This window comes from Molossus molossus, unplaced genomic scaffold, assembly GCF_014108415.1.
Source record: "Molossus molossus isolate mMolMol1 unplaced genomic scaffold, mMolMol1.p scaffold_m16_p_1, whole genome shotgun sequence".
NCBI classification, from domain to species: domain Eukaryota; kingdom Metazoa; phylum Chordata; class Mammalia; order Chiroptera; family Molossidae; genus Molossus; species Molossus molossus.
The window spans coordinates 242,326,237-242,341,889 of NW_023425344.1; the positions used below are offsets into that span (position 1 = coordinate 242,326,237).

Consider the following 15,653-nt stretch of genomic DNA (forward strand, 5'->3'; position numbering starts at 1 on the left):
ATAGCAAGACACCCCAAATGCTCACGTTGCACAAACATACAAGGATCTCTTGTTTTCCCCTCTCCGTGTACCTGCAAAGTCGCCATCCTAGTTAAACACACAGGTCTACAGGTGACAGAGTCTATTCCTACCAAGGAGTCTCCAAACAAAGCCGTCCGGCAGGACTTCTCCCCCTCCCCCTCCCGTGGAGGCTGCTCTCTTGGCTGTGAGCTAGGTCTCGTGACCTTCCCTGGCACATCACCAAAACCCTCTGCAAACTCGCCGCCGTGCTCTAGTCATCTCCTTTATTAGGCTGTGAGGTCACCACAGGAAGGAATCAGTCAGCTCACGTTTACAGTCTTTACTGGACAAGATGGAAGGTACTAGATATTGTGAGGATACAAAAAACATAACTGTAGTTTGGAGAAAATCATTCAGAAATTAAGTTGTAAGTCACGGATCAGCAAATTTTACTTCATTAGTGTTATACACATAAAAGCAATATTGTTTTTCTAACTTTTAACTGCTAGGCCTTAATCAGTGTGTTCTGGGAGCTACAGGGAGACCTCCACTGACCCTTAAAGATGACACAGGCCTGGAAATGAACACTGTTATGAATCGTCGATAACGTCTGGTTGCTTCGGAAAACTGAGTCACCTGACTGTCATGACCCTGGTAACAGTCGTTAATACAGTGTTTCCTACTTGGGACTAAACCTGTGTGTGTGTGAATACAGGCGCACGTGTATACACACTCATGAAGCTACACAATAATGTGCTGTCAGTAAAGCTAAGACTTGGTGATCTCGAAAACCTTGTTTGGAGGAATATGCCATAATGCCTTCTAGAACAATCATAAACTGTAACTATATGGCTACCCCAGATTTCCATGAAGTCCTAGCAGTATTTTTTGAAGGCAGGGGTGTAGGTAGGACCATGTTGACTCTGTTGGGTGAAATATCTCCAAATGTCTTAAGTTCAGGGCAGCCATTACCCTGAACCAATAGGCAAAAGTGAAATAAATGAAAATCGAGATTGCTTTTAAAATAAAAATTGCTCAGCAGGCTAATTGAGTCTGGACTCCTAGGGTTATGTCATATGATTCATTAGGTAAGTACACATTTGAAATATAAATATACAACGTTGTATTTTATACTTGTGATAGGATGGTTTTGGTGGGATTTGAAAATCTGTTCACTTGTGTTTTCCTGTAAAATAAGAGAGTAGATTGGAAGTCAGATTTATTTAAAACATTGCCATCACTGTGACCTAAACTGTCAGACACTGGTCAACGTGAACTTTTAATCAGAGTAAGTCAGTCTGTTCAGTTTTATTCTAACGGTGAACCCAACTCACTGAAAAGTTAAAGCACTGGTGATGAACTGAATTAATTCTAAGCCCATTTAAAATACAGATCCTGTCCTGGCCAGTTTGGATCAGTGGTTAGAGCGTTGGCCTGTGGACCAATGAGTCTCAGGTTCAATTCCAGCCAAGGGCACATACCTCAGTTGTAGTTCATTCTTGGCCCTGGTCAGGTTTGTGCGGGAGGCAACCAGTTGATGTGTCTCTCCCACATCGATGTTTCTCTCTGTCTCTCTCCCTCCCACTCTGTCTAAAGATAAATGAAAAAGTATCCTTGGGTGAGAATTAAAAAAACAAAAACAAAACAGATCCTACTTTTACTCTAGTTAAATCATGACTATGTCCTAAGTGTTTGTGAGAACTCAGATCAAGAAAGTCTGAGTGGAACAGGTATGATGGAATGAGTTATGAACTTCCTTCTGATTACGCAGGTATATGCACTACCGAATTCAAGGTGGGACGATTCAAAATAATTTTCTTACTGTGCTGGAATCTCTGCTAAGCTTAGCATGAAGCTTTTTCTGTGAAAAGAAAGAATAAGACGGGTTATCATTCTTGGCATAAAAAGCTTCAATGTATTGTGTAAAGAAAAAGACTTGAAGTCTTGGACTTTGGAACGGTGTCTAGTGTGGTACGTACAGGCCAGAGGGCAACAACTGATGTCCACTGGCATGGGCCTGGGGACATTCGTATGACCCCCCCCCCCCCCGCCCCATGTGATTCAAGCTCCCATCACAAACATCTACACATCTGAAACAGAAAACCGCTGATCTTGTGACCGGACTATGGATGACTTGCTGTAGGTCACAGTATGTGTACCTGAAGTTGGGCTATGCTCCCTATCAGAGGAATTTAAGATTAAAAACAAAAAAGTATTGATTTTAGAGAGAGAGAGGAATGAGGGAGGGAGAGAGAGAGAGATTGGTTTGTTGTTCCACTTATTGATGCATTCATTGGCTGATGCTTGTATGTGCCCTGACCAGGGATCGAACTGGCATCCTTGGCTTATCAGACAACACTCTAACAACTGTGCTATCCGGCCAGGGCTCCTTCTCATCTTTTAAATAGCTCTGTGAGATAAATTCACATACCACAAAATTCACCCATTTATAGGGTACAATTCGTTGCCTTTAGTGTGTCCACAGGGTTGTGCAACCACCACCACAACCTGTTCTCATCATTCCCAAGAGGAATGCGGACCCACTAGCAGTGATGCTCCACGCCCCTGCCCGCGGTCCCTGGCACCTCTCACCTGCTCGCGGTCTATGGATTTGCCTGCCAGTCTGTGTAAATGGAGTCATACATTATGGGGTCTTTTGTGTCTGGCTTCTTTCACTTAGCATAAGGTGTTAAAGCAAAAATTTTTGTTAATTCTCACCCAAGGATATTTTTCCATTGATTTTTAGATAGAGTGCAAAGGAGGGAGGGAGAGAGGGAGGGAGGGAGGGAGGGAGGGAGGGAGAGATGTGAGAGAGAGATGTGGGAGAGACATATCGATTGGTTGGCTCCCACATGACCCTAACTAGGGCCAGGAATCAAACTTGCAACACAGGTACGTGCCCTTGACCGGGAATCAAGCTCGAGACCCTTCATTCCGAGAGCTGACGCTCTAATCACTGAGCCAAACCAGCCAGGGCAGCATAAGGTTGTTTTTGCTTGTTTGTTTTTTATCCTCACCCGGGCGTGTCAAACAGTGTGAGCCAGGTTGCTGGAGTCCCAGATATGGGGCCCCATCTGCTGGCCTCGTGGGGTAAGGGCTCACCAAGGAGCAACGACCTCTGCCAGCACATCTGTCCCGGAGAAAGCTGCCTCTCTAGCCCTCGCCCCAATGCCAAACATCTCAGTTCTTCCCTGTATGTCTCTGGTGCCTTTAAAGCTGCCTCCTCAGCGCTGGAGCCTGGAGGGTGCAAGTCTGATAAGTCCGTGTGCGGGCCCTTTAAGAGGAGCTGCCTGGGGCTCCAGCCACCTCAGCCTCCTTGAGCCTCAGTTCCCGCTGGTTTTCCAGCCAGAAGTGATGGGGTTTCTCTTCCTGGCACTGGAACCCTGAGCTGGGAGCCTGGTGTGGGACGGGGACGCCTCAGTCCTCAGGGAGGACCTTCCCAGCCGAGGTGTCCTCCTGATTTTTATCCGCCACACGTGGGTGTGGTCCGTCCCCTCCGCCCTCCTACCAGTCTGGATGTGGCTGCTGCTTTAATCCCGTGGTTGTAGGACTGCCATTCAGCTCGATGTCAGGTGGTTCGCTGTTGTTTGTGCTTTTTGTTTCATAGCTAAGAAATCATTACCTAACCCAAGGTCACCAACATTTACTCCAGTTATTCTACTAATTTTATTATTTTCATTACATGAGGTCTATGATCCACTGAGTTAAGTTTTGTGTAGTGTGGGGTAGGGAAGGTCCCTTCAGTCTTGAGCACGTGGATTTCCAGTTGTTCCCGCACCACTGGTTAAACCGTCACAGTTTTTTAAACGATGGTTGCTTTCGAGTCCACTGAAGGCCCACCGTGCCTCACCCTCTCTTCCTCTTGACAGTATCTGACCAGTATGACGGGGTTGAACTAAACTCAGCTTACATCCAGGCCTCTGCATAGCTTTTCTTTTTTCAAATCTCAACTTGAGGATTTTTAGAAATGAAGGAAGCACACAATCACATTATCTATGCTAATGATTTTTGTACCCATAATGAATAAAAATATTTGTAAAATATTGGTATTTTTAGCTCATTCTCTTTTCTTATGATGCACATATTAATTTGGTACAGTAACATACATATATAATTTATAAAGGATACCATATTCATACATGGTGGGTGCATTCTCAGAATATTTTTATTAAATGTAATAACAGATTTAAGGACCACTGCCCTGGAGAAACTTCCCACATGTGGACAAAGCAACATATATGATACTGGTTTATGGCATTGTTTGGAAAAATGGAAATCACCTAAATTCCTTGAATGGAGGAATGGGTAAATAAATTGTGGCATATCCATGCAATGGGATATTATACAGTGGAAGTCAATATGGCTAAATATTTAAATAATATTTTATAACATTTATATTATTACAAAATGACATATACATAGGACATTAACATATTGTTTATTTTATTTATTTTTTAATTAATTTACTTTTTATTTATTAATTTGTTTTTGTTACAGATGTTTTGCATTGTTCCCCCATTGACACCCTCCTCCCCTCCTCCCCTGCCCCATCCCCAGCTTTGTTGTCTATGTTCATTGGTCATGCAAACATGCATGTAAGTTCTGTGGTTTATCTCTCCCTCCCCAACCTCCCCTCCTCTGAGGCTTTTCAGTCTGTACCCCACCTCTATGTCTCTGGGTTAATTTTGTTCATTACATTCCACAAATAAGTGAGATCATGTGGTATTTGTCTTTCTCTGATTGGCTTGTTTCGCTTAGCATAATACTCTCGAGGTCCCTCCATGCCATCTCAAAGGATAAGGGATCTTTCTTTCTTACAGCTGCATAGTACTCCATTGTGTACATGTACCACAGCTTTTTTATCCACTCATCTACTGATGGACACTTGGATTGTTTCCAGATCTTAGCTATTGTAAATAATGCTGCTATGAATAAAGGGATACATATATTCTTTCTGATTGGTGTTTCAGGCTTCTTAGGGTATATTCCTAGAAGTGGGATCACTAGGTCAAATGGCAGTTCAATTTTTAACTTTTTGAGGTAACACCATATTGTTTTCCATAGTGGCTGCACCAGTCTGCATTCCCACCAGCAGTGTACTAGAGTCCCCTTTTCTCCACATCCTTGCCAGCACTTGTGGTTTGATGATTTATTGATGGCAGCCATTCTGACAGGTAGGTGTGAGGTGATACCTCATTGTTGTTTTAATTTGCATCTCTCTGATGATTAGTGATGTTGAGCATTTCTTCATATGTCTCTTGGCCATTTGTATATTTTTTTTGGAGAGGTATCTATTAGGTCCTCTACCCATTTTTGAATTGGGTTCTATTGTTGATTAACATATTGTTTAAAAACATGATAAACATAGTGTCTGTAGATACATACATATGTAATAATATATAATATTAATAATGCATAAGAAAGATCAATACCAAATTCTCAACCAACTTTTGACTGAACTATTTAACTAGTTCATCTTTTGCAGGGAGTTATTGTAAATGCTATCTATTTATTTTTTAATCCTCACCTGAGGATATTTTTCTATTCATCTTCAGATAGAGTGGGAGGGAGATAGAGGGAGAAAGAGAGAGAGAGAAAAACATCAACATGAGAGGAACACATCGAGTGTTGCCTCCCACACGACCCCCAACCAGGGCTGGGGACGAACCACAACAGAGGTATGTGCCCTTGGCCGGAATTGAACCCGAGACTCATTGGTCCACAGGCTAGTGCTCTACCACTGAGCCAAACTGGCCAGGGCTAAATGCTGTTTAAAGTTTCAGTTTTTTAAAAAAATTTTTTCCCTTTATTGATTTGAGAGAGAGAGGAAGTAAGGAGAGAGAGATAGAAACATAGATGAGAGAGAACATCGATTGGCTGCCTCCTGCATGTCCCCCACTGGGGATTGGGCCCACAACCTGGGCATGTGTCCTGACCGGGAATCAAACCGGTGACCTCTTGGTGCTTGGGTCAATGCTCAACCACTGAGCCACACCAGCCAGACTGACGTTTCAGTTTTTAATTGTTCATGGCTAATGTATAGAAATATAATGTTTGTTTTGTTATTAGCCTCGTATTTCATAACCTTTCTAAACTCACTTTCTGATTCTATGAGCTTTGTGGGGGACTTTCTGTGCAGACGATGATGTCATCTGTGAGCAGGACTAGTTTTAGTTCTTCCTTTTCCACCTGGACACCATTACTTTCTTTTTTTGTGTCACTGCATTGGCATCTGGAAGGACGTGGACTAGGAGTCAAAAGAATAGACAAGCTTACCTTGTTCCTGATCTCACGGGGACAGCATTTAGACTTGTGCTGTTAAGTAGAATGGTAGCTTGGGGTTGTTGTTTTTTTTAAGAGGTTCTTTTTCAAAATAAGAAATTTCCCTTCAATTACTAGTTTGCAAGATCTGGTCAAGATGGCAGAGCAGGTGAATGCTGTGCCCGCCTCCTCCCAGCACCACATCAACAACCAACCTGGGGGACCAGCTGAAGTGTAGCTGCGCAGAAGTCCTACAACTAAGGAGACGGAAGAAGGCACGTGAGACTGGTAGGAGGCGAGACGTGAGGTGGGCAGGCCCCATACCCATGTGTGGTGGTGGAGAATCGGGGGATGTCTCAGCTGCAGAGGTCCCGCCTAAGGAGAGAGGGGTCCCAGCCCCACATGGGGCTCCACAGAAGGCCACAGGAAACCTGGGCGTCCTCTTAAAGGGCCCAGCACAAAAACTCACTTGCTCACAGGCACTCACCCTGGGCTCCGGGAGGGACAGCGGTTTGGGGGTTGCCAGAGAGGTACAGGGAGAAACTAAGTGGTGAGGCTTTGGGGCAAGGTCTGGAGGGACAGCCGCCACGGTCCCTGTGTTGGACCCTTTCCCACAACGCCAGATCTGAGTCTTCACTGACCTGGTGACCTCGTTCCACCCTGCTGACTCCCTGAGACCCACTGCACCTAACTGGTGTACAGCAGGTCATTTCAGTGGCTGAGCCAGGCCAGCTGGCAAGTGGTGGCAGGCCTTGGGGTACCCTGTGCCTTTTGCTGAGTGACCCCAGGCCTGGTACTGGTGGCAGCCGGCCCTGGTTCTCAGCATGGCCTCTCCCATGCACCTCCGGGCTCAGCAGAGGCGACTACCAACCGCAGATCAAGTTGTAGCTCTTCCCTCTCTCCTCTCTCTCCCCTCTCACCCCTGTCTCCCCTCTCTCTCATCTGGCCCCTCCAATTCTGTCCTACGTGGGTGGGGAACTTCGACTCCTTGTGCTGCCAACCAGGACCACTCAGGCCCTGGCCCACCCTTCAGCCTCATCTCCCAGCAGTTCTGGCTCAGGTTTCTGTTCAAGCCCCCTTGAAATGATCAGTTACCCTACATAGAGCACATTTCGATTTCATTTTTCTGTGATTTTTCACTTTCTTCCACCTTCCTTGTCAAGCTCTGTTGAGAGTCTAAGATTCCCCTGCTTGCAAGCCAACCAGGTCACCTGCCACAGTTTCCTAGGTGCTGGCAGAAGATGTGAGACTCCTGGGACCGAGACAAAAGACTATACTCCTGGCACAAGGTGGCGCGAGCTCCGTGTCTGCTGCAACTCTCCTTGCCCTCCAAGTGGAGAGGGGGCCAATGCCAGGGAGGGGACACAGACGAGCTGCTGTGAGTCCACAGCCCCAAAGCCCTGCTCCATGTGACCTTCCAGCGAAGGAAGGGCCTGGTTCCTGCCACAGATGCTCCCCACTTCCACAACCTCAGATGACCCTGCAGAGCAGGAGCGGCTCCAAGCCAGATTCTGGCCCAGGGAGAGCACACACAGTGACCTCATCCGCACACGTGTGCCAGGCCTTCCAGACATGGCCTCAGGCCCACCAAGTGGGGACAGAAGGCTGTCTGTGAATGGGGGAGGGCATCTACACTGCACACAGAGGACCCCCCCATCTCTCCTATCTCTCAGGGTCTCTGTTCCCTGCCTGCCTCACCTGCTGGCCTGTCCCCTGTCCCTTCAGCAGGGACTCGATCATAACGAGGGAGAATTGGATACACCGCATTAAGATGAGGCTGTCATGGGCCAGGCATCTTCAGGGCCAGTTTAAGACATTTTGTGACCAGCAGGACTTTGCACCCAGGTGTCAGAGAGAGGCAGGGGCCACAGCTAGGCCTGGGGATGGAAGAGCAGCAGGGTGAGGGCGTGGCCCTCTCTCTGCAGAACCCTGGGTGGCTTCTCCCAGCACTGTGGGCCAGTCTCAGCCCCAGGCTGCAGAGCCAGGAAAGGCAGAGGGAAGGAGAGAGCCCACCAAGGGGAGAGGGGACAAATGCCAGGGAGGACAGACAGACAAGTCCTTGTTTTTTGTCACAGCCTGTGGTCCCATCACGCTTGGACACACACACACACACGCATGTGCACGCACACACACGATTTTGGACTCCTGACCCCTTGCTCGGGCCTGTGGAAAAGGTAGGCTAGTTCAGCTGCTGCTGGGTCCCCTTGGTCAGGTCAGCCTGTGACACTCACCAGGGCTGGTTGCCTCAGGAAAGTTCCCCCCGAGCTGGGTCTTGCGACAGGATTGTCTGATGTTGGGATGCTGCACAGGGCAGGGAAGAGAAACCTAGAGTTAGAGGTCAGTCAGCCCTGAGTTCAAGCCTCACTTGGGCTTCTTTTTAAAAAAAATGAATTTATTTTTGTTACAGATGTTTCCCCCCCATTGCTCACTTGGTCTTTTTATTGGCTGCTTGATCTTGGGCTGGGCAGCCACCCCTGTGATGAGCTGAATTGTGTCTCTTTAAGTTCACATGCTGAAGCCCAACCAGCAGTACCTTAGGATGTGGCTGTATTTGGAGACGGGACTTTAAAGAATTAACTCAGGTCCAGCCAGTGTGGGTCAGTCCCGTGGACTGAGAGGTCCCGGTTCGATTCCCGGTCAGGGCACATGCCCAGGCTGCAGGCTCGATCCCTGGCTGGGGGTGTGCAGGAGGCAGCCTGTCCATGTTTCTCTCTCACATCGCTGTTTCTTTCTCCCTTCCTCTCTCTCTAAAAAACAATAAAAACACATTTAAAAAAAAAAAGAGTTAACTCAGGTTAAATGAGGTCATGTGGGTGGGGCCCTAACCCAGTAGGACTGGTGTCCCTGTTCGAAGAGGAGAAGCCACCAGGGCCCGTGCACAGAAAGGCCACGTGACACGAGAAGGCCGCCATCTGTGAGACAAGGAGGCGCGACTGCCGACAGCTTGATGGCAGACTTCCAGCCTCCAGAACGGAGACCGTCCATTCTGCGTGGACGCCCCCATCTGTGGCGCTTCGTCATGGAGCCTGAGCAGACTGCCACACTCCCTTTCTCTGAGCCGACATGTCCTCAGAAATGACATCCAGAAATACCTCCCTCGGGGGCCGCTGTGCAGCCCAGGTTCAAGAATGCGGAGGAACTGCTAGTAGCCCCAGGGGCTCCGCACCTGTGCCGGTCCTGTCTCCTGGCCCGGGATCAGGCCCCACCCCACCCCGTCACACCTACCTTGGGACAGAGAATCCAGATGACAGGGGCTCCTCTTCTCTGGCCTCTCCTGATGATGGGTGCACCCCAGCATTGACCTCAGGATGGTGGGCCTGGTATATACCCTTGCATACACATGTATGTACACACACACACACACCTGACAGTGGCCCCCTCAGTCTAGCTCACTGGCTGGCTCTGCTCCCTTCCTGGGAGCTTAACATAATCCCCCAGGGCTGGGCTGGTACGCAACCCACCCTCTGAATTCTGTCCACCCCAAGCTACGGCCCCACCTGGGCCCAGAGGCTGCTGGGGTGACCTTCTCCACCAGTCTCAGGCCTTGTTGGAGGCAGTGGGCAGTGCCTTACAGCTGGGGGCACAAGGCTTCTAACAGCTCAGCTCAGGGGTGCAGGGACACTGAAGCTCAGGTGGGGACAGGGCCTGCACGGGGGAGGGGGGCAACCTGGGATCCTGGCTGGCTGCTCTCAGCTTCGGGGGGTGTTTTCTCATGCCTGCTACACCGACCCCCAGCCTGGAAAGTCCTCCAGGGATGGCTGCTTTGGAGTGAGCCTCGCATTTCACTACAGGTGTCTGTCGACTGGCTATGCCCAGGAGTTTAATTCAGGTGGGTCCAGCTGCGCTCCTGTGCGCCCTGCTCGTTGCTATCTGCACGGGCTTGGTTTTGCTCTCTGCTGTTTCCCAGGGCCTAGAAGAGTGCTGACAGTTAGCAGGCACTCCACAAATACACACTGTTAATCAATGCGGAGGACGCAGACATGAATGGTTCAAACCTGGTGGAGAAAGCAGGAGCAACAGGCAGCTGCGATCTGATGGGATGTCTCTTGTGAGAGAGACGAGCCCAGGGGGATGTAGGATGTAAGGTCTATCTGGCCAGTACAAAAAATCAGAGAAGCCTTCCTGGAGGAGATGGGCTTTGAAGGGTGAATAAGAGTTTCACTAGGCAAAGACTTTAGGGAATGATATTTCTGGGATAGGTAGCAGAGGCACGAAGGTGAGAGACTGTTTGGAAAACAATCCAGAGGTGGGAATGATGGGAGGAACCAAGGATAAAGAAGAGGCAGGACATACTGGGCTGAGGGGTACACAGAGGCCAGGGCCCTGAGGGCTGAGGGTACACTGTAAATTCTCAAAAGACAGGGCCATCAGTGGAAAGGAGGGGGGTCTTCTGAACCCCACCTGGGAAGGGGGTTAGGCTGTTAATGGGCTGCCTGCCTGGCTGAGCAGAGCTCCAGCCCCTTGAGAAAAGGAGATACAATTTTCAAAAGGGCTTTTATTAAACTCTCCCCACACAGTGCCTCTTGCCACGATTGCCCTGGTGCCCACTGGGGGAAGGGCCCTGTCACTGATCCTGTGTAGCCACGGCTGGCCTCATCCATGGAGCTGTGGAGCTGGCCTCACTGATGTCCCCGTGCATGTCTGGCTGCTTCTGGAGGCGTTCAGGAGCTGCAGGAGAGACTGTGGGTGCAGGTAGCTGAGGGCAGGCTCTGATGCAGAGATGGGGGTGTGTGTGTCTCTTCAACACACACCCTGAGTGAAACTCCTGAGATCTTGGATGCATCCAACACATCCCAGCGCCATCCTGGGGTGCAGGAGAAATACTTCGGGTTGGGCAGATGGCAGGGGGAGGCAGAGGCTATGTGGCCCAGGGCCCAGTCTGGAGCTCTGTTTGCTGCATCTGGCTGGAGAGTCCCTTCTCTCCGAGCCTGTCCTTTTCTGTCTAACAAGTAACTTGGCCGCCCAGTGCTGTGACCACTGCTTCCTGTCATTTTCACAAACCTGGGCATGCTCAGTGGGTTGCAAGCATGTGTGACATATGGGCATCCACGTGGGGAGTGTGTGTGCTCAGATGGGCTCCTGCATGTATGAGGGGGTTCCGCGGAGTGTGAGCATGGGGGTGAGCAAGTGTGACCCCAGTCTGCCCGCTTCTCCGCCCAGCCAGTCTCAGTCAACACTGCCATGGAGGGGGCTGCGGTAGCCTGGCTCACAGGAAGTTGGGCTCCCGCACCACGAGGCAGGGCGGGTCCCCGCTGCCCCCGCAGTCCAGCGGCCGGTACACGAAGTGGAAGTCGCGCTTGGGCTCGCTCCGCAGCAGGTAGCCCTTGATGTGATGCGGCAGCGCCTCGTCCGCCAGCTGGAAGCAGCGCCCCTCGACCAGCACGAAGAGCCGGTAGTCCTGCGGCTGCAGCACCTCGAACTTCTCTGCGCACTGTGCGCACAGCGCCGAGGCCAGCGTGTCCGCCCGCGACGCCAGTGTCCGCGACTGCTGCTCCGGCTCTAGGTACGACACGCAGATGAAGTCCTGCAGGGTGAGATGGAGAGGGCTTGGGTCACTATGGGCCAAGCGGGCATCCTGTCTCACCCCCACCCCAACACTGGGACACGGATGAGGAGCTGAGTGGCCTTGGACAAGACCTTTTCCCTCTCTGGGCCCCAGACTCCTCTCTGTAGAGAAAAGGGATTGTAGGTAGGAGCGTCGTGAAGCTGAAGTCAGGGTGCCAGTGGCTGACCCTGCTGTGTGACCTAAGGCAAGGCCCTCCCTTCTCCGAGCCTCAACTCTCAATGGGGCCGACCATTCTGGGTCAGTGACTTTGAGTCCTGGCCAGTGCACGGGCTCGCCATCATTGATTCATCTGTCACTTGCTCATCATCTCTGCAGTCCTACTGCACCCCAGGGACAACGCAGGGCAGGGACAGCAGCAGGAATAACACTGGAGGCAGCTCCCAGCCCCCGCATCCCAGGTTTCAGCTGGGACTGCTAAGGCAGGAGGAACAGTTCAGCCCTTAGGGCTGGAAGAACCTGGAGGTGGCAACAAGCTGGAGAGGGGGGAGGCTGGGGTGGGAGGAACTGGAGAGAAGGAACAGGCTTGGTGGAAGAGGGAGGGAGCTGGGCCTGGAAGGTGGAGGATTTTGGCCAGGTGGACAGGGGGCACGGGAGGGAATGAGAGCGCGCACGCGTGCGTACACACACACACGCCAATGGCACTTACACCTTCCTCTACAGCCTGGGAGGGCCATATGGTGGAAAGATGGGCCTTCTAGTCCCTGACTGGCTTTGAATCGGCTGCCACTCACTGTGTGACCTTGACCGCTCTGAGCCTCCATTTCCTCACCTGTAAACCGGGATGACACCAGCCCTTCACACCAGGGCTGTGAGGAAGCACAGAAAACTAGCTCTGAGCCGGGGACAGTCCTCTATCCCCAAGTGCCCAGAGGGCAGGTAGGACGGGGTATGCGCGGGGCTGCCCCCTGGTGGAAGGATGGTAACAGCACAGCCTTCTCAGGATGTGTATGATAATTATGGCTACAGAGAGGCAAGTGCATGCAAGGCTCCAGGCTCCGGGTGGAGAGCTTCACTGGGATCTCCCCTTTCTTCCAGCAGGGGGAGCCCAGCTCACTGCCTTGGGTTTTAGTGACTTCTTGCCCCCTACTAGGCCTCTCAAGGGCCCTTTATACTTGTTGATGGTTGTCAGGCTCTGGGCTTTCACTCCCAGGGAAGGAAGGGATTTAGGGTATGGGGTGCAGAGGAGGCACTGGGAGGGGGCGGAGGGTGCTGACCTCCCTCGACCCCAGAAACAGTGCTGAGGGGCTCCTCATCCCTGACCCCAGGTCTCTCTCCTAAGCGTCGCCTCCCCAGCGGGAGGCACTGGTGCTCTGTCTAGCTTAGCACTAGGAACCCACAGGGTGGGAGCAAGAATTAAGGAATGCGTGGGTCAGGCTTGAACAAAGAGTGCCCATATCCAAGAGTTGGGGGAGGGACAAGTGTCCCAGGAGGGGGTGGGGAGCAGTGCTGCGCTGGAGCTAGCTCTTGCCAACTCATGCTGGCTCATACCAGCTTGAGAAAGCCAATGGTGTACATCTCTTCCCAATTCCAAGTTCAGTGCTACCAAGTTAGTGGCTTGAAATCGGCCATGATGGGAATATTTACACCATGGAAATCAACAGGAGCTAAATCAGAGCTTTTGTTTTTCAACCCAGAGAGCCAGTTACCAAGCATCATCAAGACACCACTGATGAGAGGAGGGAGGACGTCGGCTTGACAGCCTAGAACATGTACTGGCAGAGCTCATCTGGTTCACAGTCCACCTGTCAGGGACACTGAGCCCCAGAGAGGGGCAGGGACTACTCAGGGTCACACAGCAGCTAGTACACGCTGAGTCCAGACCACGAGACTTTTGCCTTCCAGGCCTTAGCTCTTCTTACTACAGATGGGCCATCTTGAAAGCCAGGGTTGGGGTTCAGGTCCAGTGTGCTCTGGGTGCCAGGGAAGTGAGTAGTCTGCATGGCTATTTGCATCTCTGATTGCTGCTTGGTTCACTGTTCTAACTCCCTCCATTCTGCACACACCCCAGTCCCACTCTGTCCCCGACCCTGGGCTTGGGGACTCTGAGACATGTGAGCCATGGGCCCTCCTTCCCAGGACAGTTTCTTAATACATAGATGGTTACAATTTGGTGTGAAATGTGCTCTCGTGGGGGAGAGTAGCAGCAGGAGGCACAGAGGAGGGCACCTAACCTGTGCTGTAGGGATGGGGGCAGGTGGGGGGCAGGGAAGAAACTGAAGATGGGCAAGTGGCATGGCAGCCAGGGAAGAGGAGAGAGGGAGCAGCATGGGCAGAGGGAGTTGAGCTCAGCATGATTTGCTGATGGGGTAGAGGAGGAACCAGGAGTCTGGCCACCAATAGCTTGACTACTGGGTTTGCATAGAGAGAGCTGGGAAGCTGGATTGGAGGGGGCAGGCGGACCTTGGCGGCCGCTGCTTTTGTCCAGGGACCTACGGGCAAGGCTGTGGATCAGCTCGTGGGCTCCCTAAAAGAGGGACTGGCAGGACTTATGTCCACATCTCCAGCCCTAGCAGGGTGCCAGGACATCGTAGCGCTAAGGAATGTTGGATAAACATCTCGTTCCTCCCATCCTGGTCTTGTCTGCGCAACTAGAACACCGATGCCTGGTGATACTTCCCTAGGCCCCCTTCCCCTGGAAGCGGGCACAGAGCTGGCACACTGGCAGGCAGGAGCCTGCCGACCGGAACAGCCAGTCGGTGTCACGCTCCTGAGCTCACAGGCAGTGGGGATGATGTCTGGGGCATGGTCTCCTATCCTCTGTCCCAGGAGTCACCTGCACGGAGGAGCGAGAGGCCCGGGCCTTGTTGAGCGTGCGCCGGCGCTCCCAGCGGTGGATGGAGTCCTGCACCTCCACGCTCAGCTGCCGGGTCACGGTGATCTTGTCGTAGTTCTTGATGTGCTCCAGGGCCCCGTAGGTGGTGGTCAGGTAGTAGGAACCTGAGGGGACAAGGGTGTGCAGGCTTACTAGGCCCGCCTCGGCCCACCCACAAAGGAAAGGAGCCTGTTCCAGCTCGGCCAGCCCGGCCCACCGTTCCAAGCCCCGCCCACCGTTCCAAGCCCCGCCCACCGCTGCTGCAGGACCATCAGGTGGAGCTTCAGCCGCTTGCCCACCCCACACCCCACAGCCTCCCGAGTTTCCTGAAGTCCAGCCCGAGCTGTCAGGCCCTGCTCACTGGCTCGCCTCTGAGATAGAATTCTTATTTTTAAAATGCTGTTTTACATTTTAAAGGATACAGAAAAAACTGATCACCACGGATGTCTTTAGGGTGGGAAAGGGGTGGCTAAGAGACATGGTGGAGGAGGGGCGGCAGACTTCTCACTGTACACACAGGCATATATAGTGATTATATATCTTATTCTAAAAAAATAATTTTAAACGGTGCAGAGAAAATTTTAACTACAGTTATAAGATTTTAAAGATTTAAAGTAAGTAAAAAATTGGAACCATTCATTTATCTTTTTACCTTCTGAAATGAATTCACATCTGTTCTATCGAATATTTCCTAAAGTAATGTAAGCTTTGACATACTTCAGATTGCAAAATTTACATGAAGTTTTAAGATGAAAGAGTGGTTTGCACAGATGCCGACAAGTTCATTCTCCTTAGTTTGTTACGACTTTGGTTAAAATGTTTGAGGGCACTGGCCTCATTGAGCCCCTCACTTTAGGGGGGCTGGCTTTCATGGGGCTCACTCGCATTCACCAGGCCTCTCCCCCAGCACTTTAGGTACCAGGACAAAGGTTTTTGACATGAGGCTTATTCTTCTCGTGACCTACCCAAATCCCATCTTCTCTTTCTTCCTAATTAACTGAATTATACTTTTTT

The 15,653-nt window shown here is 51.0% G+C and overlaps 1 protein-coding gene across 1 annotated transcript in view; it reads right to left on the reverse strand.

Annotated features, from left to right (window-relative positions):
- Nucleotides 1-10,757: 10,757 nt before the first annotated feature.
- RIN3 (Ras and Rab interactor 3) overlaps nt 10,758-15,653 on the reverse strand; it is a 120,161-nt gene continuing 115,265 nt past the window's right edge. Inside the window, 2 exon segments of the mRNA XM_036257257.1 lie at nt 10,758-11,785; nt 14,601-14,764. Of these exon segments, the coding sequence (XP_036113150.1) occupies nt 11,468-11,785; nt 14,601-14,764 (482 nt within the window). The 3' untranslated portion in view covers nt 10,758-11,467.